Genomic DNA, 25,203 nt, shown 5'->3' with positions numbered 1-25,203 from the left:
TCATGACTTTAATATATGATGAAGGTTACCTGTCCCTGTAGCTTGTGGAGCTCCTCTACCAGCTGGCCAGATTCATGCTGCATGTTCTTTACCGTGGTGATCACCTGCATCTTCCACTCCTCCATCTTCTTCACCTGGATACATTACAATACATACATTAGACACAGCTACATTAGCCTCAGCTACATTAGCCTCAGCTACATTAGCCTCAGCTACATTAGACACAGCTACATTAGCCTCAGCCACATTAGCCTCAGCTACATTAGCCTCAGCTACATTAGACACAGCTACATTAGCCTCAGCTACATTAGCCTCAGCTACATTAGCCACCTTCCAATACATACATTAGCCACAGCTACATTGGCCACAGCTACATTAGCCACAGCTACATTAGCCTCAGCTACATTAGCCACCTTCCAATACATACATTAGCCACAGCTACATTGGCCACAGCTACATTAGCCACAGCTACATTAGCCACAGCTACATTGGCCACAGCTACATTAGCCTCAGCTACATTAGCCTCAGCTACATTAGCCACCTTCCAATATATACATTAGCCACAGCTACATTAGACACAGCTACATTAGCCTCAGCTACATTAGCCTCAGCTACATTAGCCACAGCTACATTAGACACAGCTACATTAGACACAGCTACATTAGCCACAGCTACATTAGCCTCAGCTACATTAGACACAGCTACATTAGACACAGCTACATTAGCCACAGCTACATTAGCCTCAGCTACATTAGCCACCTTCCAATATATACATTAGCCACAGCTACATTAGACACAGCTACATTAGCCTCAGCTACATTAGCCTCAGCTACATTAGCCTCAGCTACATTAGCCACAGCTACATTAGACACAGCTACATTAGACACAGCTACATTAGCCTCAGCTACATTAGCCTCAGCTACATTAGCCTCAGCTACATTAGCCACAGCTACATTAGCCACAGCTACATTAGACACAGCTACATTAGCCTCAGCTACATTAGCCTCAGCTACATTAGCCTCAGCTACATTAGGCACCTTCCAATATATACATTAGCCTCAGCTACATTAGCCTCAGCTACATTAGCCTCAGCTACATTATGCATCTTCCAATATATACATTAGAGACACCTTTATACATGGAATTGCACTATCGCACTTTAAAAAACAGCGATTCCTCATCTGTGATGTGAATCATGTTTTTACCTCCCGCGAGAAGGTTTTATGACACAAAGGCAGGCACAGTTCTGTAAAAACAGACCAAAATGCTAACTATCTGGTCTTGCCTGTTGTTTCAGTGTGTCCCTGTCCTGCAGCAGTTCTTCAAACTGGTTGGAGCTGACGCCTCCAGAGTCTCCTGCCTGCAGCACCGACACCAGGGTCTGGCACTTCTGGGTCAGCGCGTCGATCTCAATGTCCTTCTCTCTGATAATAACAACAACGATGATGACAATAATAATAAGAAAATTAAATTGTATTTGCATGCTCAAGGACAGGAGAATATAATTAAACAGCACATGGATACATGACATTACCAAGTAGGGCACAGTACACTAGAAGGGGCAAGATGGCACCAAAACACATTTTATATATATATATATATATATATAAAACAATTTATTACACATACATATATATACACCACCGTTCAAAAGTTTGTGGTCACTTAGAAATGTACTTGTGATTGAAAGAAAAGCAAATTTTTTGTCCATTAAAACAACATCAAATTGATCAGAAATACAGTGTAGACATTGTTGATGTTGTAAATGACTGTTGTAGCTGGAAACTGCTGATTTTTTCTGGAATATCTACATAGGAGTAGAGAGGCCCATTATCAGCAACAATCAAAAGGCTAATTGATCATTAGAAAGTCCTTTTGCAATTATGTTAGCACAGCTGAAAACTGATTAAAGACGGAATAAAACTGGCCTTCTTTAGACTAGTTGAGTGTCTGGAGAATCAGCAATTGTGGGTTCGATTACAGGCTCAAAATGGCCAGAAACAAAGGACTTTCTTCTGACACTCGTCAGTCTATTCTTGTTCTGAGAAATGAAGGCTATTTCATGTGAGAAATTGCCAAGAAACTGAAGATCTAGTACAACGCTGTGTACTACTCCATTCACAGAACAGAGCAAACTGGCTCTAACCAGAAGAGAACGAGTAGTGGGAGGCCCCGGTGCACAACTGAGCAAGAGGACAAGTATTTTAGAGTGTCTAATTTGAGAAACAGACGCCTCACAAGTCCTCAACTGGCAGCTTCATTAAATAGAACCCTGCAAAACACCAGTCTCAACGTCAACAGTGAAGAGGCGACTCCGGGATGCTGGCCTTCTAGGCAGAGTTCCTCTGTCCAGTGTCTGTGTTCTTTTGCCCATCTTAATCTTTTATTTTTATCGGCCATTCTGAGATACCATTTCTTTTTTTATTTTTATGGACCCCAAACTCTTGAACGGTAGTGTATATCATTTAGCAGACACTTTAATTCAAATGGACTTGCATTCCCGGGAAAGGAATCCACAATCCTGGAGTTGCAAGGGCCTTGTTCTACCAACTGAGTTACTGTATTTCTGCACCGAATGTACAACACAACTACACCTGATGATCCGGGACAGGTTCTGGATGGTCTCTCTGAACATCTCCTGGCTGCCTGAGGGGTCAGACATGGTGGACAGCCTCTGGTTCTCCTGCTGGACCTTGAGGAGCACAGCTTCCTTCCCTGCTACAATGTCCATGATGCGCTGGTAGTCCCCCCTCAGCTGACTGTTCTCCCTCGTCTTCTCATTCAGCACCGCCAGCACCTAAATTAACAAAAACACATTTTACTTCAACAATCCCAAATTCTACACAGTCACACATTTTACACAGTCACTTTACACAATTAAAAAAAAAATGTCAATTTGTTTATTATATCCTCTTATTGTTCTGTTTTTACTACATCTGTACTACTATATGTAGACTACTTCTACCGTTTAAAGGTTTGGGGTCACTTAGAAATGTCCTTGTTTTTGAAAGAAAAGCACATTTTTGGTTCATTAAAATAACATCAAATTGATCAGAAATACAGTGTAGACATTGTTAATGTTGTAAATGACTATTGTAGCTGGAATTGGATGATTTTTAATGGAATATCTACATAGGTGTACAGAGGCCCATTATCAGCAGCCATCACTCCTGTGTTCCAGAGGCGCGTTGTGTTAGCTAATCCAAGATTTATCATTTTAAAAGGCTAATTTGTCATTAGATAAACGCAGAACACCCGCAAAGCACCAGTCTCAACGTCAACAGTGAAGAGGCGACTCCGGGATGCTGGCCTTCTAGGCAGAGTTGCAAAGAAAAAGCCATCTCTCAGACTGGCCAATAAAAATAAAAGATTAAGATGGGCAAAAGAACACAGGCACTGGACAGAGGAACTCTGCCTAGAAGACCAGCATCCCGGAGTCATACTGAACTAGTCTGAAGGACAGTTTTATTCCTTCTTTAATCAGAACAACAGTTTTCAGCTGTGCTAACATAATTGCAAAAGGGTTTTCTAATTAATGATCAATTAGCCTTTTAAAATAATAAACTTGGATTAGCTAACACAGCGTGCCATTGGAACGCAGTAGTGATGGTTGCTCATAATGGGCCTCTGTACGCCTATGTAGATATTCCATTAAAAATAATCTGCCCGTTTCCAGCTACAATAGTCAATTACAACATTAACAATGTCTACACTGTATTTCTGATCAATTTGATGTTATTTTAAAAATGGACAAAAAAAAAAAAGTGTTTTTCTTTCAAAAGCAAGGACATTTCTAAACGACCCCAAACTTTTGCACGGTAGTGTAACAATAATACAGTCTACTTGGCAAATAAAGTTTATTCCGATTGTGATTCTGACCTGCTCTCTCTCCACGGCGTAAGCCTGCAGTTGCTGCTGGAGGAACATCACGTCCTGGCTGTGACCCCCCAGGGAGACTCTAGCATGCAGTGCCTGGATCTCCAGGTCCTTGAGAGAAATAAAAATCGGTATATTGAAAAACTGTTACATCGTCTCAAAACATGGTTAAATTATACATTTGATATCATGGATGGTCAAGTCCTTGTATCCATAGTAGGGTCCAGACGTTACATTTCTCCAGCCCCATCCCTCGGCTTTTTTACTAAAACAGTTGTTTCAACTGCATATTGCCCTTTTAAAAATGACATACCTTCTGCAAGAGCATCTGGGAGAGTTTCCCAATCTCCTCTCTGGAGACCACCAGTTGGGCCAGCTGTCTGGTCAGGTTCAGGTTCTTCTCATTCAGCTGGCTGATTTCAGTCTCTTTCTCCTTGATGCCCTTCAGGGTTAGATCCGATGTATTAGCAAGAAGGCCACAGTTGCTCAAGTCAAGTGAGATGAATGATGTCATTACATTTATTTTAATTTTATGTTGTCATTTAACAGAAATCAGATTATTTATTAGATTATTGTTATAATATTAAATAATAAAATGCAGGAATTACCTTCACCAGACGGTTTATCTCCACCTTTGACAGGTCATGTTTCTCGTTGTCGTTCTCTCCGTTATTCAGGGACGACTGGGTCTTGTCTTCCTGTTGGAGTATGACCACTTCCTGTTCCTGGGAGGAGTGGGTGTGGCCGAGGTGATCTACTTCCTGCTGCAGGCGCCCAATCTCCTCGTCCTTGGCGTGGATCAGCCTATCGTAGTTCTCTCTGCTCTGCTCGTGGCGTTGGTGGGCCTGCTCCAACTCATTCTGCTGCGCCAGGAGAGACTGCTGGGAGGAGAGGAGGTGACCCCGCTGCTCCTCCACTCTCCTCTTCAGGGAGTGGCCCTCCTCCTCCAGTCCGTCTCTGGTGCTCTTCAGCTGGCTGATCTCATTCTCCAGTTCTGTGATTAACATTTTTTGTAAATCTGAATGTGACTGTCGTCAAGGCGATTCCTTTCTGCAGGACTATGAGACGGCGACTTAAAAAATTAATAAAAAAAAAAAGGTATTTTTGCAACCCTTTGCGTGAGTTACATTTTTAATTGTTCGCACTAAACATTCTACCTGGTCACCTGAATCAAAACTTCCTATTTTCTGAGGGCGGATAAAACCATGAATTTGATTAAGCAGTAAAAAAGGCATTATTCTCATGATTGCTGTAATGAAAGTGTCTGCCCCCACTGCTGTGCCTGGTGCGCTGGGACCGGCAGCTGTAGTGAGTGAGCCTTTTTTTACACCTCTTAGAATTGCGTGAAAACTTCTACTTTGGAAGCGATAAGTTGTCCAAATGAAAAAGAGAAGGACGGTCAACGCTTTCTTGTAGGTGTAATGTTTATTTCTTTAACGCTCTTTACCGAGCGCAAAGCACACCTAATTAAACAAATCAAGACATCTGATCTGATAGGGCTTTGAAATACGTAGCACGCCGGCCATCACAAGTGAACTCGGCCACATTGCAACGTGTTTTTTAAAAAATTAGGATTTACATTTACCGTTAGATTAATACATGGTGTTATATTTAAACGTTAGCGATCTAGCTAATGTGTTTTGGCTTTCTACTTCCTCAGGTGGTAAATTAGAACCGATCGAATTAGGCCTATATAAAAAATGTTAGTGCATCGTACATAAAAGATGAAGGAAAATGAATCTCAATTGAACCCCCCCCCCCCAAAAAAACTAAATTCTGGAGCGCTATTTTGACAGTAAGATATAACAAAACATTTGCATAATGTTCAACCCAAAACTCATAACAATCATTGGATTATATATTTTTTAATCGTGCATTCCTGTTTGGCCTGTTAGAAGTAACAACGTATTTATTGAATACGATTTCACTAGTCTATTACCCTTCCTAATATAGTATTGTGAACGACTTCATCATTATTTTATAAGATGACTCATATAAAGTCAGTGCCAAGTCTAGGGCCAAAAGGCTTCTCAACAGTTTTTAACCCCAAAGCCATAAGACTCCTGAACAGGTCATCAAAATGGCTACCCGGACTATTTACATTGTATGCCCCCCCCCCCAACCAACCCCTCTTTCACGCTGCTGCTACTCTGTTTATCATATATGCATAGTCACTTTAACTATACATTCATGTACATACTACCTCAATTAGCCCGACCAACCGGTGTCTGTGTATAGCCCCTCTACTGTATATAGCCCCTCTACTGTATACAGCCCCTCTACCGTATACAGCCCCTCTACCGTATACAGCCCCTCTACCGTATACAGCCCCTCTACCGTATACAGCCCCTCTACCGTATACAGCCCCTCTACCGTATACAGCCCCTCTACCGTATAGAGCCCCTCTACCGTATAGAGCCCCTCTACCGTATATAGCCCCTCTACCGTATATAGCCCCTCTACCGTATATAGCCCCTCTACCGTATATAGCCCCTCTACCGTATATAGCCCCTCTACCGTATATAGCCTCTACTGTATATAGCCTCTACTGTATACAGCCTCTACTGTATACAGCCTCTACTGTATACAGCCTCTACTGTATATAGCCCCTCTACTGTATACAGCCTCTACTGTACACAGCCTCTACTGTACACAGCCTCTACTGTATACAGCCTCTACTGTATACAGCCTCTACTGTATACAGCCTCTACTGTATACAGCCTCTCTACTGTATATAGCCCCTCTACTGTATATAGCCCCTCTACTGTATATAGCCCCTCTACTGTATATAGCCCCTCTACTGTATATAGCCCCTCTACTGTATATAGCCCCTCTACTGTATATAGCCCCTCTACTGTATATAGCCCCTCTACTGTATATAGCCCCTCTACTGTATATAGCCCCTCTACTGTATATAGCCCCTCTACTGTATATAGCCCCTCTACTGTATATAGCCCCTCTACTGTATATAGCCCCTCTACTGTATATAGCCCCTCTACTGTATATAGCCCCTCTACTGTATATAGCCCCTCTACTGTATATAGCCCCTCTACTGTATATAGCCCCTCTACTGTATATAGCCCCTCTACTGTATATAGCCCCTCTACTGTATATAGCCCCTCTACTGTATATAGCCCCTCTACTGTATATAGCCCCTCTACTGTATATAGCCTCTCTACTGTTATTTTTCACTGTCATTTATTGTAGTTTTTTTTTATTTCTTTACTTATCTATTTTTCACCTAATACCTATTTTTTACTTACAAATTGCACTGTTGGTTAGGGCCTGTAAGCATTTCACTGTCAGGTCTACACTGTTGGTTAGGGCCTGTAAGCATTTCACTGTAAGGTCTACACTGTTGGTTAGGGCCTGTAAGCATTTCACTGTAAGGTCTACACTGTTGATTAGGGCCTGTAAGCATTTCACTGTAAGGTCTACACTGTTGGTTAGGGCCTGTAAGCATTTCACTGTAAGGTCTACACTGTTGATTAGGGCCTGTAAGCATTTCACTGTAAGGTCTACACTGTTGGTTAGGGCCTGTAAGTAAGCATTTCACTGTAAGGTCTACACTGTTGGTTAGGGCCTGTAAGCATTTCACTGTAAGGTCTAAACTGTTGGTTAGGGCTTGTAAGTCAGCATTTCACTGTAAGGTCTACACTGTTGGTTAGGGCCTGTAAGCATTTCACTGTAAGGTCTACACTGTTGGTTAGGGCCTGTAAGCATTTCACTGCATTTCACATGTTGTATTCGGCGCACGTGACGAATAAAGTTTGATTCGAAATGTATTTATTATGTGCCGGCTGCAAAACATTTGTGGGGTGACCCCAAATCATGGGCTGGTGCCACCAAGGGAAAGCCTGGAGCCATAACAATACACACAGACGAAATCACATCACATTCTAAACAACAGCAGAACAGGTCATTCTATTTACCTGTGATGATGTCCAGGGTGCGTGGCTCGGACAGGCCGGAGGGCTGGGGTCTGTTCTGCTGGTCCCTGAGGCGATCGATCTCCTCCTGATAGGGTGATCATCAGTTATTACTCTTTTATTGCACTTTTCATTACATTAATTAATCATCTAAAAGTGATTTTAAAGCGGTGTGGTGGGAGGGGGGGTGATGATTAGATGGCCGGGTAGATCAGTCACGACAGGCCGGGTAGGTAGATCAGTCACGACAGGCCGGGTAGGTAGTTCAGTCATGACAGGCCGGGTAGATCAGTCATGGCAGGCCGGGTAGATCAGTCATGGCAGGCCGGGTAGGTAGTTCAGTCATGACAGGCCGGGTAGATCAGTCATGGCAGGCCGGGTAGGTAGTTCAGTCATGACAGGCCGGGTAGATCAGTCATGGCAGGCCGGGTAGGTAGATCAGTCAGGACAGGCCGGGTAGATCAGTCATGGCAGGCCGGGTAGGTAGATCAGTCATGGCAGGCCGGGTAGATCAGTCATGACAGGCCGGGTAGATCAGTCATGACAGGCCGGGTAGATCAGTCAGGACAGGCTGGGTAGATCAGTCAGGACAGACCGGGTAGATCAGTCAGGACAGGCCGGGTAGATCAGTCAGGACAGGCCGGGTAGATCAGTCAGGACAGGCCGGGTAGATAAGTCAGGACAGGCCGGGTAGATCAGTCAGGACAGGCCGGGTAGATCAGTCAGGACAGGCCGGGTAGATCAGTCAGGACAGGCCGGGTAGATCAGTCAGGACAGGCCGGGTAGTTCAGTCATGGCAGGCCGGGTAGGTAGTTCAGTCATGGCAGGCTGGGTAGGTAGATCAGTCATGGCAGGCCGGGTAGATCAGTCATGGCAGGCCGGGTAGATCAGTCATGGCAGGCCGGGTAGGTAGATCAGTCATGACAGGCCGGGTAGGTAGATCAGTCATGACAGGCCGGGTAGGTAGATCAGTCATGACAGGCCGGGTAGGTAGATCAGTCATGGCAGGCCGGGTAGATCAGTCATGGCAGGCCGGGTAAGTAGATCAGTCATGACAGGCCGGGTAGGTAGATCAGTCATGACAGGCCGGGTAGGTAGATCAGTCACGGCAGGCCGGGTAGATCAGTCACGACAGGCCGGGTAGGTAGATCAGTCATGACAGGCCGGGTAGGTAGATCAGTCATGGAAGGCCGGGTAGATCAGTCATGGCAGGCCGGGTAGGTAGATCAGTCACGGCAGGCCGGGTAGATCAGTCACGACAGGCCGGGTAGGTAGATCAGTCATGACAGGCCGGGTAGGTAGATCAGTCATGGAAGGCCGGGTAGATCAGTCATGGCAGGCCGGGTAGGTAGATCAGTCATGGCAGGCCGGGTAGATCAGTCATGGCAGGCCGGGTAGGTAGATCAGTCAGGACAGGCCGGGTAGATCAGTCATGGCAGGCCGGGTAGGTAGATCAGTCATGACAGGCCGGGTAGATCAGTCATGGCAGGCCGGGTAGGTAGATCAGTCAGGACAGGCCGGGTAGATCAGTCATGGCAGGCCGGGTAGGTAGATCAGTCATGACAGGCCGGGTAGGTAGATCAGTCATGACAGGCCGGGTAGATCAGTCATGACAGGCCGGGTAGATCAGTCATGACAGGCCGGGTAGATCAGTCATGACAGGCCGGGTAGATCAGTCAGGACAGGCCGGGTAGATCAGTCAGGACAGGCCGGGTAGATCAGTCAGGACAGGCCGGGTAGATCAGTCAGGACAGGCCGGGTAGATCAGTCATGACAGGCCGGGTAGGTGGATCAGTCATGACAGGCCGGGTAGGTGGATCAGTCATGACAGGCCGGGTAGGTGGATCAGTCACGACAGGCCGGGTAGGTGGATCAGTCAGGACAGGCCGGGTAGATCAGTCATGACAGGCCGGGTAGGTGGATCAGTCACGACAGGCCGGGTAGATCAGTCAGGACAGGCCGGTTAGGTGGATCAGTCATGACAGGCCGGGTAGGTGGATCAGTCACGACAGGCCGGGTAGGTGGATCAGTCACGACAGGCCGGGTAGGTGGATCAGTCAGGACAGGCCGGGTAGATCAGTCATGACAGGCCGGGTAGGTGGATCAGTCACGACAGGCCGGGTAGATCAGTCAGGACAGGCCGGGTAGGTGGATCAGTCACGACAGGCCGGGTAGATCAGTCAGGACAGGCCGGGTAGGTGGATCAGTCACGACAGGCCGGGTAGATCAGTCAGGACAGGCCGGGTAGGTGGATCAGTCACGACAGGCCGGGTAGATCAGTCAGGACAGGCCGGGTAGGTGGATCAGTCACGACAGGCCGGGTAGGTGGATCAGTCACGACAGGCCGGGTAGATCAGTCAGGACAGGCCGGGTAGGTGGATCAGTCACGACAGGCCGGGTAGATCAGTCACGACAGGCCGGGTAGGTGGATCAGTCACGACAGGCCGGGTAGGTGGATCAGTCACGACAGGCCGGGTAGGTGGATCAGTCACGACAGGCCGGGTAGGTGGATCAGTCACGACAGGCCGGGTAGGTGGATCAGTCACGACAGGCCGGGTAGGTGGATCAGTCACGACAGGCCGGGTAGGTGGATCAGTCACGACAGGCCGGGTAGGTGGATCAGTCACGACAGGCCGGGTAGGTGGATCAGTCACGACAGGCCGGGTAGGTGGATCAGTCACGACAGGCCGGGTAGGTGGATCAGTCACGACAGGCCGGGTAGATCAGTCATGACAGGCCGGGTAGGTGGATCAGTCATGACAGGCCGGGTAGGTGGATCAGTCATGACAGGCCGGGTAGGTGGATCAGTCACGACAGGCCGGGTAGGTGGATCAGTCACAACAGGCCGGGTAGTTCAGTCACGACAGGCCGGGTAGTTCAGTCACGACAGGCCGGGTAGTTCAGTGAGAAGGGTAAGAGCGGAGGTGAGGATGAACTTTAATTTCCCCAAGGGGGAAAAGTAACTTAGGCACACAGTACTGCTGTATACAAAATAGACACTGTACATTACACACTCAACATGTGTCTCAACGTGTACTTGTCACTATCCAAATAAACCATAATGAATAGCATAACAGATATATTGCACGTTACCCATGGCATACATATTGTAGACCTACCTTCAGGTGGCTGTTGTCTTCCTTCATGCCTCCCAGCTGCTTGTCCTTCTCCTCCAGAGCTCCTCTCAGGGTCTCAGCCTCCTGGGTGGCTGCCTGGACCCCGGCCTCCAGCTCCCTCTGGGTGGCGGCCATGTTGGCTCTCAGACTCTCCGTGAAGGAGTCCTTCTCCTGGAGATTCACATTTAGAATCATAAAAATAAAAAAAAATTAAAAGGTGCAATCTGCAATTCCTACATGCATTTTTTGGACTTATAATTTAATGATACATAGGCATTGATTATAAAAAACTATATATATATATATATATATATATATATATATATATATATATATATATATATATATATATATATATATATATATATATATAACTTATAAATGTCTCATGAGCTTCGTTCAACTGTCTAACCCCATCGGAACGGCAAACGTTTCACTCCATTGTTTGTAAACAAGGTAATTGTAAACAAACGCTGTATAGCTCCAACACATGGTTACAGTTATCATGTTGATCTTGTCAACAAAGTCCTCGTATCCATAGCTTTGTCTACGAATTATGAGAGTCATTACATTTCGGCAGCCATATCTATCCTTAATACCCCGAAAGGTGGCGGGCGTGACCGCTTTGTAGTTGTTGTTTTTAACTGCAGATTGCCCCTTTAAAATGTCAGAAAGGTCTGTCACAGAGTTAGATAAAAGGACTCATGGATATATATACCCGTTATAAGACAAAAGATGAGTCCTCTATCAAACTCTATGGTATGTCAGCTGACCTGGAGGAGGTCGGACAGCTGTTTCTGTCCGGCCACGGTGATGGACAGCATCTCGTTGGTGTCTCTGTGGTCGGAGGACATCTGCTCCACGTCTCTTTTAAGCTGGGATATCTCCAGATCCTTCTCCTGGTTCAGCCTCACTGTCCGCTCATGCTCCGTCTGCAAGCAATTAAATCAAACTTTATTTATATAGCACTTTAAAACAAAACATTTGGTTCAAAGTCAACGCTTAACAAATTAAATTAAAATAATAAACAAAGTGAGAAAGATAAAAACAACTTTCTAGAAAAATATGATTATGAAGACAGATAAATATGATAATGAAGACAGATAAATATGATTATGAAGACAGATAAATATGATAATGTAGACATAAATATGATAATGAAGACAGATAAATATGATAATTAAGAGAGATAAATATGATAATGAAGAGAGATAAATATGATAATGAAGAGAGATAAATATGATAATTTAGACAGATAAATATGATAATGAAGACAGATAAATATTATAATGAAGACGGATAAATATGATAATTAAGAGATATATATGATAATGTAGACAGATAAATATGATAATGTAGACAGATAAATATGATAATGGAGCGATAAATATGATAATGAAGAGAGATAAATATGATAATGAAGAGAGATAAATATGATAATGAAGAGAGATAAATATGATAATGGAGAGATAAATATGATAATGTAGACAGATAAATACGATAATGTAGACAGATAAATATGATAATTAAGAGAGATAAATATGATAATGGAGATAAATATGATAATGGAGATAAATATGATAATGTAGACAGATAAATATGATAATGTAGACAGATAAATATGATAATTAAGAGAGATAAATACGATAATGTAGACAGATAAATATGATAATTAAGAGAGAAATATGATAATGTAGACAGATAAATATGATAATTAAGAGAGATAAATATGATAATGAAGAGATAAATATGATAATGTAGACAGATAAATATGATAATTAAGAGAGATAAATATGAAATGAAGACAGATAAATATGAAATGAAGACAGATTAATATGAAATGAAGACAGATTAATATGAAATGAAGACAGATTAATATGAAATGAAGACAGATTCATATGAAATGAAGACAGATATGACTATGAAGACATAAATATGACTATGAAGATAGATACAAGATATTAAGTGTCCTGGCTGGTCTAACAGTATCCTAATGATTTTTTAAAATTATAATAATTTAAAAAAAATGTTATTTAACATCGCAAGTCAGTTAAGAACAAATTCGTATTTACAATGACGGCCTACCGGGGAACAGAGGGTTAACTTTCTTGTTCAGGGTCAGAACGACAGATTTTTACCTTGTCAGTTCGGGGATTCGATTCAGCAACCTTTCGGTTACTGTCCCAACGCTCTAACCACTAGCTAGCTACCTTGCCACCCCAAATGATGAATGAAGATACTAAGTGTCCTGGCTGGGGTAATAGTATCCTAATGATAAATGAAGATACTAAGTGTCCTGGCTGGTCTAACAGCATCCTAATGATAAATGAAGATACTAAGTGTCCTGGCTAGGGTAACAGTATCCTAATGATAAATGAAGATACTAAGTGTCCTGGCTGGTCTAACAGTATCCTAATGATAAATGAAGATACTAAGTGTCCTGGCTGGTCTAACAGCATCCTAATGATAAATGAAGATACTAAGTGTCCTGGCTGGTCTAACAGCATCCTAATGATAAATGAAGATACTAAGTGTCCTGGCTGGGGTAACAGTATCCTAATGATAAATGAAGATACTAAGTGTCCTGGCTGGTCTAACAGCATCCTAATGATAAATGAAGATACTAAGTGTCCTGGCTGGTCTAACAGCATCCTAATGATAAATGAAGATACTAAGTGTCCTGGCTGGTCTAACAGCATCCTAATGATAAATGAAGATACTAAGTGTCCTGGCTGGTCTAACAGCATCCTAATGCAGCAGTCTCCGGCACACATGGGTCAAACTCCTTCCACGGACGGCCGAGCGTCAGCGGATTATTGCCCCGCCCTTGTTCTTGATTGATGAAATAAGGTCACAAATGAGTTAGGAACTCCACTCACTTGGTTGTCTAGGTCCTAATTGAAAGGACCCCCCCCCCCCCCCAAAAAAAAAAAACCTGCGGACACTAGTCCCTCTACGAAATGAGTTCGACACCCCTGGCATAGAAAGTCTGCATATGTTCAAATCCAGCCTACGGGACTTTGACATAACCTCTCTCTGTACCTGCCCACTAACATCCATCTCTCTCTGTTCAATAACATCAGAAAATAGTTTGAATATATCTAGAAAAATTAAATGAAGATAGATAAATGTATTAAAACAACAGTGGACCTGTAGTGCCGAGGCGTCCATGGAGCGGGCAGCGGTCAGCTCCTCGATGGTCTGCTGGTACTGCCTGGTCTGTTCCTGTAGCCCCTTCTCTGCCTGGCCCAGTTCCCCTTCCAGCTGGCTCTTCTCCAGCTTCAGAGCCTTGATACGAGTGTCCTTCTCCAGGACGGTCCTGGTGAGAGCAGCCTGGACCTCCCTGACCTGCCTGGCCAGCTCCTCTATCCTCCCCTGGGCCTGCTCAGCCTCAGTCTTCAGCCTCTGCTTCTCCATCTTCATCTCGTAGTCTTCTGACATCATCTTCTCCTGGGAGCTCCTCATCTCTGCCAGTTCTCTCCTGAGCACTTCCAGCTGCTCTATGGACGCCCCGGATTCTCTCCCTCTCTCCCCAGCCTCACACAGCTCTGCCCGGGCAGCCGACAGCTGCTCCTCCCTCTCCTGTATGGTTCTCTGGAACTCCTGGGTCTCCCTGCGTGCCTCTTTGCCCATCTCTGTTGCCCGTCCAAGTTTGTCTCTCAGCTCCTTAACGGTGTCCTCCAGCTGCTGCTTGCCCATGTGTAGGTCGTTGAGAGTGAAGGCACTGTGGCTCAGTTTCTCCTGCTGGGCCTTTAGCTCTTGCTGCAGCGCCGCCCTCTGGTCGGCGGTGGTACTGAGCTCTGATTGGAGCCGAGCCACAACAGCTTCAGATTCCTTCAGCTGAACGGAGAGCTGCTCCTTCACCGAGATGACATGCTGTAACGTGGAGACGCAACACAATGAAACAGCATAACCTTGTCTCAGTCGTGTTACTTTGCCGCGCGTCTGACTAATATAAACTTTGGAGACTTGTTTGTACGGCATAACACAAATGTGAGTGACAAACCATAATCTGATCACGTAAACCTCGTCTTTAAATAAATTCACAATGAAATGACCCATTTCCCTGTTAAAAAAACAAACAAGCAAACCCCACAGTGTAGTCTGCACAAATGCCAACCAGACCTGTGTAGCCTGTTGGTTCTGTCGGTCCAGTTCTTCCAGCTCGTTGAGGAGGGTATCTCGTTCCTCCTGGATCTCGATCAACGACTGCTCGCTCTTCTCTAGCTCTGCCCTCAGCCCTGATAGCTGCTCTGTGGCGGATGGGGAGGACTCCCCTCCATCAAGGCTGTCTGACTCCACTCTCTCCTCGGCCCTGGCAAGCCTCTCCTGTAGATTCCGCTGAGGAAGAAAAAATAAATATATAAAAATAAAATAAAAATTGTCAACAATAATTAAATATTTCAACTGAAAATAACTCTCATCGAACAGCAAACGGCAATGTAGAAAACCCTTCTCAGGGCCCTCACCCTCTCTGAGGCAACTGATTACAATCTAACACTTTATTCCTAGTTATATGTACCTATCTACCTCAATTATTGCATACTCCTGTACATTGACTCAGTACTGGTATCCTGTGTATATAGCCTAGTTATCATTACTGGTACCCTGTGTATATAGCCTAGTTTTCATTACTCAGTACTGGTACCCTGTGTATATAGCCTAGTTATCATTACTCAGTACTGGTATCCTGTGTATATAACCTAGTTATCATTACTCAGTACTGGTACTCTGTGTATATAGCCTAGTTATCATTACTCAGTACTGGTACTCTGTGTATAGAGCCTAGTTATCATTGACTCAGTACTGGTACCCTGTGTATATAGCCTAGTTATCATTACTCAGTACTGGTACCCTGTGTATATAGCCTAGTTATCATTACTGGTACCCTGTGTATATAGCCTAGTTATCATTACTCAGTACTGGTACCCTGTGTATATAGCCTAGTTATCATTACTCAGTACTGGTACCCTGTGTATAGAGCCTAGTTATCATTACTCAGTACTGGTACCCTGTGTATATAGCCTAGTTATCATTACTCATTGACTCAGTACTGGTACTCTGTGTATATAGCCTAGTTATCATTACTCAGTACTGGTACTCTGTGTATATAGCCTAGTTATCATTACTCAGTACTGGTACCCTGTGTATATAGCCTAGTTATCATTACTCAGTACTGGTACTCTGTGTATAGAGCCTAGTTATCATTACTCAGTACTGGTACCCTGTGTATATAGCCTAGTTATCATTACTCAGTACTGGTACCCTGTGTATATAGCCTAGTTATCATTACTCAGTACTGGTACTCTGTGTATAGAGCCTAGTTATCATTACTCATTGACTCAGTACTGGTACTCTGTGTATAGAGCCTAGTTATCATTACTCAGTACTGGTACCCTGTGTATATAGCCTAGTTATCATTACTCATTGACTCAGTACTGGTACTCTGTGTATAGAGCCTAGTTATCATTACTCAGTACTGGTACCCTGTGTATATAGCCTAGTTATCATTACTCAGTACTGGTACTCTGTGTATAGAGCCTAGTTATCATTACTCAGTACTGGTACCCTGTGTATAGAGCCTAGTTATCATTACTCAGTACTGGTACCCTGTGTATATAGCCTAGTTATCATTACTCAGTACTGGTACCCTGTGTATATAACCTAGTTATCATTACTCAGTACTGGTACTCTGTGTATAGAGCCTAGTTATCATTACTCAGTACTGGTACTCTGTGGATATAGCCTAGTTATCATTACTCAGTACTGGTACTCTGTGTATAGAGCCTAGTTATCATTACTCAGTACTGGTACCCTGTGTATATAGCCTAGTTATCATTGACTCAGTACTGGTACCCTGTGTATATAGCCTAGTTATCATTACTCAGTACTGGTACCCTGTGTATATAACCTAGTTATCATTACTCAGTACTGATACTCTGTGTATAGAGCCTAGTTATCATTACTCAGTACTGGTACCCTGTGTATATAACCTAGTTATCATTACTCAGTACTGGTACTCTGTGTATAGAGCCTAGTTATCATTACTCAGTACTGGTACTCTGTGTATAGAGCCTAGTTATCATTACTCAGTACTGGTACTCTGTGTATAGAGCCTAGTTATCATTACTCAGTACTGGTACTCTGTGTATAGAGCCTAGTTATCATTACTCAGTACTGGTACTCTGTGTATATAGCCTAGTTATCATTACTCAGTACTGGTACTCTGTGTATATAACCTAGTTATCATTACTCAGTACTGGTACCCTGTGTATATAGCCTAGTTATCATTACTCAGTACTGGTACTCTGTGTATATAACCTAGTTATCATTACTCAGTACTGGTACTCTGTGTATATAGCCTAGTTATCATTACTCAGTACTGGTACTCTGTGTATATAACCTAGTTATCATTACTCAGTACTGGTACTCTGTGTATAGAGCCTAGTTATCATTACTCAGTACTGGTACTCTGTGGATATAGCCTAGTTATCATTACTCAGTACTGGTACTCTGTGTATAGAGCCTAGTTATCATTACTCAGTACTGGTACCCTGTGTATATAGCCTAGTTATCATTGACTCAGTACTGGTACCCTGTGTATATAGCCTAGTTATCATTACTCAGTACTGGTACCCTGTGTATATAACCTAGTTATCATTACTCAGTACTGATACTCTGTGTATAGAGCCTAGTTATCATTACTCAGTACTGGTACCCTGTGTATATAACCTAGTTATCATTACTCAGTACTGGTACTCTGTGTATAGAGCCTAGTTATCATTACTCAGTACTGGTACTCTGTGTATAGAGCCTAGTTATCATTACTCAGTACTGGTACTCTGTGTATAGAGCCTAGTTATCATTACTCAGTACTGGTACTCTGTGTATAGAGCCTAGTTATCATTACTCAGTACTGGTACTCTGTGTATATAGCCTAGTTATCATTACTCAGTACTGGTACTCTGTGTATAGAGCCTAGTTATCATTACTCAGTACTGGTACTCTGTGTATAGAGCCTAGTTATCATTACTCAGTATTAGATAACTAGAGAGTAAACAAACGCCCACCTTCTCCTTCCTCAACGTCCCGATGACAGTGTTGAGTTCTAGAATGTCAGCGTGTTCCACCTCCATCTTTGTTTCACTCTGATCCAAACAATCAACACATACATTTAAAGCAGGAACGATCACAGAATAAACTACAGATTTCAACCACATTGTAAATACATTATGTGATAGATACCTGAAGACTCTTCAGCCTTGAGATCTCCTTCTCTGCACCTTGAAAAAGAGGACCAAAAAAAAGAAGTTGGAGTTAACTTGAGCTTTTGACAAATAACTAAAACCCACTCAAGGGATAGAATCAATTCCCTTTCCTTTCAATTCAATCAGTAACCTGAACGGAAAATCTGAATTTCAGTTTACCCTCACTCTACCTTGTGTATATTTATATTGTATTATACATTTGTAAATGAGACCTAAGTCTCACAATATATCTTACCTGTTGTAAATAAATGTTCAATCATTTTTGGGGGGAATAAATACTGAGACTGTACCTGCGAGAGCATTCCTCAGCCCCTGTATCTCCTGGTCTAGCTGAGCCTTGTTCCGGGCTTTCCCCTCCTGTTCCTGGACACGTGACTGGAGCTCTGTGACAGACGTCTGCAGCCGAGTGTAGTTCTGCAGCAGCTCAGCGTTCTCTGCCTGCGCCTCCTCTTTCTCCTGCTGCAGCGTGGCCTGTCTCTTCCCTGCCTCCTCCAGATTAGCCGTCAGCTCCTTCAGCTGCTCATCCTGCTCCTCCTTCAGCCGCTCCTCCGCTGCCTCCTGTAGGGACTGGATAGTGTTCTGGAGGTCTGAGAGCATGGAGGACTCCTGAAGAGCGTTGGCTGTGGCTGAACTAGTAGCTGGAAGGGTTTGGATACAGAGGGTAACACGTAAGGGAAATGTGTGAGAGTCTTAGGTCAGGGTGGAGAAATCAGTCACAGGTACAGTGCATTGGGAGAGTATTGAGACTCTTCCCTTTGTCAACATTTTGTTACGTTACAGCCTTATTCTAAAATGTATTAAATACATGTTTTTATCAATCTACACACAATACCCCATAATGACATCACAATACCCCATAGTGACATCACAATACCCCATAATGACATCACAATACCCCATAATGACATCACAATACCCCATAATGACATCACAATACCCCATAGTGACATCACAATACCCCATAGTGACATCACAATACCCCATAGTGACATCACAATACCCCATAGTGACATCACAATACCCCATAGTGACATCACAATACCCCATAGTGACATCACAATACCCCATAGCGACATCACAATACCCCATAATGACAAAGTAAAAACAGGTTTTTAGAAATATTATTTACATAAATGTATTCAGATCCTTTGCTATGAGAGCATAGCAAAGGTCCATCCTGATTCCATTGATCATCCTTGAGATGTTTCTACAACTTGATTGGAGGCCAGCTGTGGTAAATTCAATTGATTGGACATGATTTGGAAAGGCACACACCTGTCTATATAAGGTCCCACAATTGACAGTACATGTCAGAGCAAAAACCGAGCCATGAGGTTTAATTGTAATTGTAAAAGTAATTGTCCGTAGAGCTCCGAGACAGGATTGTGTCGAGGCACAGATCTGGGGAAGGGCACCAAAACATTTCTGTAGCATAGAAGGTCACCAAGAACACACTGGCCTCCATCGTTCTTAAATGGAAGAAGTTTGGAACCACTGATTCTTCCTAGAGCTGGATGCCCGGCCAAACTGAGCAATCTGAGGAGAAGGGCCTTGGTCAGGGAGGTGGCGATGGTCACTCTGACAGAGCTCCAGAGTTCATCTGTGGCGATGGGAGAACCTTCCAGAAGGACAACCATCTCTGCAGCACTCCACCAATCAGGTCTTTATGGTAGAGTGGCCAGATGGAAGCCACTTCTAAGTAAAAAGGCACATGACGGCCCACTTGGAGTTTGTCAAAAGGCACCTAAAGGACTCTCAGACCATGAGAAACAAGATTCTCTGGCCTGATGAAACAAAAATTGAACTCTTTGGCCTGAATGCCAAGCGTCAAGTCTGGAGGAAACCTGGCACCATCCCTACGGTGAAGCCTGGTGGTGGTAGCATCATGCTGTGGGGATGTTTTTCAGAGGCAGGGACTGGGAGACTAGTCAGGATCAAGGGAAAGATGAACGGAGAAAACTACAGAGAGATCCTTGATGAAAACCTGCTCCAGAGCACTCAGGACCTCAGACTGGGGGGAAGGTTCACCTTCAAATAGGACAACGACCCTAAGCACACAGCCAAGATAACGCAAGAGTTGCTTCGGGACAAGTCTCTGAATGTCAGTCTCTGAATGTCCTTGAGTGGCAGAGCCAGATCGAACATCTCTAAAGACCTGAAAATAGCTGTGCAGCGACGTGCCCCATCCAACCTGACAGAGCTTGAGAGGATCTGCAGAGAAGAATGGGGGAAACTCCCCAAATACAGGTGAGCCAAGCTTGTAGCATCATACCCAAGAAGACTTGAGACTGTAATCGCTGTCAAAGGTGCTTCAACAAAGTACTGAGTAAAGGGTCTGAATACTTATGTGATATTTCAGTCTGTTCCTCCCTCCGTCTGTCCCTGTTCCTCCCTCCCAGTCTGTCCCTGTTCCTCCCTCCCAGTCTGTCCCTGTTTCCTGTTCCTCCCTCCCAGTCTGTCCCTGTTTCCTGTTCCTCCCTCCCAGTCTGTCCCTGTTCCTCCCTCCCAGTCTGTCCCTCCCTCCCAGTCTGTCCCTGTTCCTCCCTCCCAGTCTGTCCCTGTTCCTCCCTCCCAGTTTGTCCCTGTTCCTCCCTCCCAGTCTGTCCCTGTTCCTCCCTCCCAGTCTGTCCCTGTTCCTCCCTCCCAGTCTGTCCCTGTTCCTCCCTCCCAGTCTGTCCCTGTTCCTCCCTCCCAGTCTGTCCCTGTCCCTCCCTCCCAGTCTGTTCCTGTTCCTCCCTCCCAGTCTGTTCCTGTTCCTCACCTCCAGTCTGTTCCTGTTCCTCCCTCCCAGTCTGTTCCTGTTCCTCCCTCCCAGTCTGTTCCTGTTCCTCCTCTCCTCCAGTCTGCTCCTGTTCCTCCTCACCTCCAGTCTGTTCCTGTTGTTCCTCCCTCCCAGTCTGTTCCTCCCTCCCAGTCTGTTCCTCCCTCCCAGTCTGTCCCTGTTCCTCCCTCCCAGTCTGTTCCTGTTCCTCCCTCCCAGTCTGTCCCTGTTCCTCCCTCCCAGTCTGTCCCTGTTCCTCCCTCCCAGTCTGTCCCTGTTCCTCCCTCCCAGTCTGTCCCTGTTCCTCCCTCCCAGTCTGTTCCTCCTCCTCACCTCCAGTCTGTTCCTCCTCCTCTCCTCCAGTCTGTTTCTGTTCCTCCAGCTCCTCTATCCTCTCCTCGTACTCTGCCAGCTCGTCCCGGTGGCGCCGGATGACGTCGGCCATCTTCTGTCTCTGAGCGTCCTGCAGCGCTGCTAACTCATGCTGGTGCTCATCTACCTCACGACCCATCTCCTCACGCAGCTCCTGTTCCAGTAGAATAGAATCATATAGAATGTTCCACAGAAAGAGGAATAGAGACGATCAGTCTCTCTTAGTCCAAGCAGGATTTAAAACAATATTTTTTGACGTTTGATTCATAAAGCCCTTTTTACATAAACAGTTGGCAAAATAGGTCTACAGCAAGGCTCTCCAACCCTGTTCCTGGCGAGATACCCTCCTGTAGGTTTTAACTCCAACCCTGTTCCTGGAGAGAAACCCCCCAGTTGGTTTTAACTCCAACCCTGTTCCTGGAGAGAAACCCATCTTGTTCATTTTCACTCAAACCCTAATCTAGCGGTACCTGATCCGAGGGTTTCTCTCCAGGAACAGGGTTGGAGTGAAAATCTACAGGAGGGTATCTCTCCGGGAACAAGGTTGGAGTGAAAACCTACAGGATGGTTTCACTCCAGGAACAGGGTTGGAGAGCCCTGTTTTACAGTAACCCAGCCTAGACTCCCAAGGAGAAAGCACATGCAAACTCCCACCTTGATGATCCTCTGAAGCTTCAGGACCTCTCCCTGGTCACCGTTTCCTGCCCCTGGGGCTACGGATGCCTGAAAAAAAAATAGAAATATCAGAATTAAGATATGATTCCATCCCTCAATTAAAAAATGTGGGTTTTTACGTGTATGTATTACTAGAGAAGAAACCTCAATTTCATACCAAGGATTTTTTTTAATAGGAATTTTACACAAACCTTAAGAATCCGTACAGTAAAACAGTAATATATCAAATGTGTTAGTCTTTTTTTAATTTAATTTAATTTATTTAATTGTATTTTTTTTTTAAATAGCCCTTTCTCTCCCCAATTTCGTGGTATCCAATTGTTGTAGTAGCTACTATCTTGTCTCATCGCTACAACTCCCGTACGGGCTCGGGAGAGACGAAGGTTGAAAGTCATGCGTTCTCCGATACACAACCCAGCCAGCCGTACTGCTTCTTAACACAGCGCGCCTCCAACCCGGAAGCCAGCCTGGCACCAATGTGTCGGAGGAAACACCGTGCACCTGGCCACCTTGGCTAGCGTACACTGCGCCCAGCCCGCCACAGGAGTCGCTGGTGCGCGATGAGACAAGGACATCCCTACCGACCAAGCCCTCCCTAACCCGGACGACGCTAGGCCAATTGTGCGTCGCCCCACGGACCTCCCGGTCGCGGCCGGTTACGACAGAGCCTGGGCGCGAACCCAGGGACTCTGACGGCACAGCTGGTGCTGCAGTACAGCGCCCTTAACCACTGCGCCACCCGGGAGGCCCCAAATGTGTTATAGTCGACGTAATGAACGATGTTGCAAATAAATAAAACACCCTACCTGAGACACGCGTCTCCAATGGGACACCTCAGCCTCCAGCCTCATCACCTCCGTAGACAGACGGTTAATCTCCTGCTGGGACCAGATCACGTCACCGAAGTCCATCTCGTCGCTGCCATGGAAACCCTGGTGGTGGGGGGCCCCCAGGGGGCGGGACATGTAAGAGGAAGAGGTGGTGGTGGTGGAGGAGGAGGCGGTGGTGACAGGAAGTACGGCAGGGTCAGAAGTAGCTGATTGAGCAGAGTGCTGTAGTTTCTGAACCTCTTCCTGTAGTCCACTCTGACGGGCTTTCAGGTGACTGATCTCCACCTGGACAGGTGACACGACGACACAGTTTAGAAGTAGTGCGGACACATGCAGTAACTTGCAGGTTTAAAGGTACAAAAAAAATAGTCATGTCAGATAGATACCAGCACGTTGTGAAACGATCCCTCTGAAAAACTGTAGCTATCCATCCATATTCCAAGAGGATGACATTTTCACATTTCATTGAGTGTATAATACTATACTGTATTATTGACTGTATGTTTGTTTTACTCCATGTGTAACTCTGTGTCGTTGTATGTGTCGAACTGCTTTGCTTTATCTTGGCCAGGTCGCAGTTGTAAATGAGAACTTGTTCTCAACTTGCCTACCTGGTTAAATAAAGGTGAAATAAATAAATAAATACAAATAATATAGTTTCTATGTATCAGACCGTACATCTTTCTGTTGCATCAGGGTCCTGTACTCAGCTGACTGCTGTTTATTCTGGATCTCTGAGGCCTCCAGCTTCTCCTCCAGCTCGGCATGGATCCTCTTTAAACGCACGTACTGAAACAAGATGAAAAGAAAAATAATCTAAGTCCTCCTCCAAGTCTCCCTTTTCACCTCATTTAAATATTGATTTAATTATCTAATAAATAGGTGGTCCGGGTATAACATGACATAGTGGGGGGGGTCCTATTTTGTTCCCCAAGCGAGGGGGGAGGCTGATGACATCACAAATTACCATCAGACCTACTCTTTGAAGTTGTCAACAAAAAACAAACTAAAAACTTTTGCCCAATTTTTTTTTAATTTTTTTTAAATTTTTTATCCTTAAAAACCCTCATACTGCAACACAGAGAAACAGGAGAGAGTACATAAACAACTATCAGACGCCGATAAACAATGAACACACATGGAATCTGTTACAAATATATACTTTTGGGACTGCTGTCACAAACACTATTAAATGGTGGATTTCAAAGCATAACTCAACGGAGAATCTTAATTAAAATAACATTTTAGTCCAGGATTAGGCTTTAAAATGTTGTGTGTTGGAAACGCGTCTCCTATCATGGTAAGAATCCTCGTACCTCAGCCTCCACTTGCTCCAGCTTAGAACTGGACACCAGCAGCTCAGTGGAAGCATCTGAAAGAAATGAGATACTGTGGAATAACAATTGGACTACCAATCACAGCCATGCATCCTCCAAAAATAAGATTTGCTAAACCAATCAAGTTTTAGTTCAACACTTTATTTGTACTGGGTGTGTCTTGTCCTAATATACAGGGTTGCTGTTAGCCAGTAATTGTACCTACTGTCCTAATATACAGGGTTGCTGTTAGCCAGTAATTGTACCTACTGTCCTAATATACAGGGTTGCTGTTAGCCAGTAATTGTACCTACTGTCCTAATATACAGGGTTGCTGTTAGCCAGTAATTGTACCTACTGTCCTAATATACAGGGTTGCTGTTAGCCAGTAATTGTACCTACTTTCTTAATATACAGAGTTACTGTTAGCCAGTAATTGTACCTTCTGTCCTAATATACAGGGTTGCTGTTAGCCAGTAATTGTACCTACTGTCCTAATATACAGGGTTGCTGTTAGCCAGTAATTGTACCTACTGTTCTAATATACAGGGTTGCTGTTAGCCAGTAATTGTACCTACTGTTCTAATATAGAGGGTTGCTGTTAGCCAGTAATTGTACCTACTGTTCTAATATACAGGGTTGCTGTTAGCCAGTAATTGTACCTACTGTTCTAATATACAGGGTTGCTGTTAGCCAGTAATTGTACCTACTGTCCTAATATACAGGGTTGCTGTTAGCCAGTAATTGTACCTACTGTCCTAATATACAGGGTTGCTGTTAGCCAGTAATTGTACCTACTTTCTTAATATACAGAGTTACTGTTAGCCAGTAATTGTACCTTCTGTCCTAATATACAGGGTTGCTGTTAGCCGGTAATTGTATCTTCTGTCCTAATATACAGTGTGCCTGTTAGCCGGTAATTGTACCTTCTGTCCTAATATATAGGGTTGCTGTTAGCCAGTAATTGTACCTACTTTCTTAATATACAGAGTTACTGTTAGCCCGTAATTGTACCTTCTGTCCTAATATACAGGGTTGCTGTTAGCCAGTAATTGTACCT

At 44.5% G+C, this 25,203-nt stretch overlaps 1 protein-coding gene across 1 annotated transcript in view; it reads right to left on the bottom strand.

Annotated features, from left to right (window-relative positions):
* Nucleotides 1-25,203, bottom strand: part of trip11 (thyroid hormone receptor interactor 11) — a 57,789-nt gene that overhangs the window by 19,460 nt on the left and 13,126 nt on the right. The window contains exons 2-20 of the mRNA XM_036962313.1: nucleotides 24,144-24,199; nucleotides 23,506-23,616; nucleotides 22,804-23,112; nucleotides 21,977-22,045; nucleotides 21,284-21,476; nucleotides 18,480-18,827; nucleotides 18,167-18,204; nucleotides 17,992-18,069; nucleotides 15,047-15,262; nucleotides 14,072-14,797; nucleotides 11,695-11,853; nucleotides 10,925-11,092; nucleotides 7,809-7,893; nucleotides 4,485-4,870; nucleotides 4,190-4,318; nucleotides 3,880-3,987; nucleotides 2,595-2,797; nucleotides 1,286-1,424; nucleotides 30-134 (exon numbers count right to left, since the gene is read on the bottom strand). Of these exons, the coding sequence (XP_036818208.1) occupies nucleotides 30-134; nucleotides 1,286-1,424; nucleotides 2,595-2,797; nucleotides 3,880-3,987; nucleotides 4,190-4,318; nucleotides 4,485-4,870; nucleotides 7,809-7,893; nucleotides 10,925-11,092; nucleotides 11,695-11,853; nucleotides 14,072-14,797; nucleotides 15,047-15,262; nucleotides 17,992-18,069; nucleotides 18,167-18,204; nucleotides 18,480-18,827; nucleotides 21,284-21,476; nucleotides 21,977-22,045; nucleotides 22,804-23,112; nucleotides 23,506-23,616; nucleotides 24,144-24,199 (3,626 nt within the window). The remainder of the gene's footprint in view (nucleotides 1-29; nucleotides 135-1,285; nucleotides 1,425-2,594; nucleotides 2,798-3,879; nucleotides 3,988-4,189; nucleotides 4,319-4,484; nucleotides 4,871-7,808; nucleotides 7,894-10,924; nucleotides 11,093-11,694; nucleotides 11,854-14,071; nucleotides 14,798-15,046; nucleotides 15,263-17,991; nucleotides 18,070-18,166; nucleotides 18,205-18,479; nucleotides 18,828-21,283; nucleotides 21,477-21,976; nucleotides 22,046-22,803; nucleotides 23,113-23,505; nucleotides 23,617-24,143; nucleotides 24,200-25,203) is intronic.

The sequence above is a fragment of the Oncorhynchus mykiss genome, chromosome 25, assembly GCF_013265735.2.
Source record: "Oncorhynchus mykiss isolate Arlee chromosome 25, USDA_OmykA_1.1, whole genome shotgun sequence".
Taxonomy (NCBI): Eukaryota; Metazoa; Chordata; class Actinopteri; order Salmoniformes; family Salmonidae; genus Oncorhynchus; species Oncorhynchus mykiss.
Note: the sequence above shows the minus strand (reverse complement) of the source record. Positions and strands in the feature narration are given on the sequence as shown.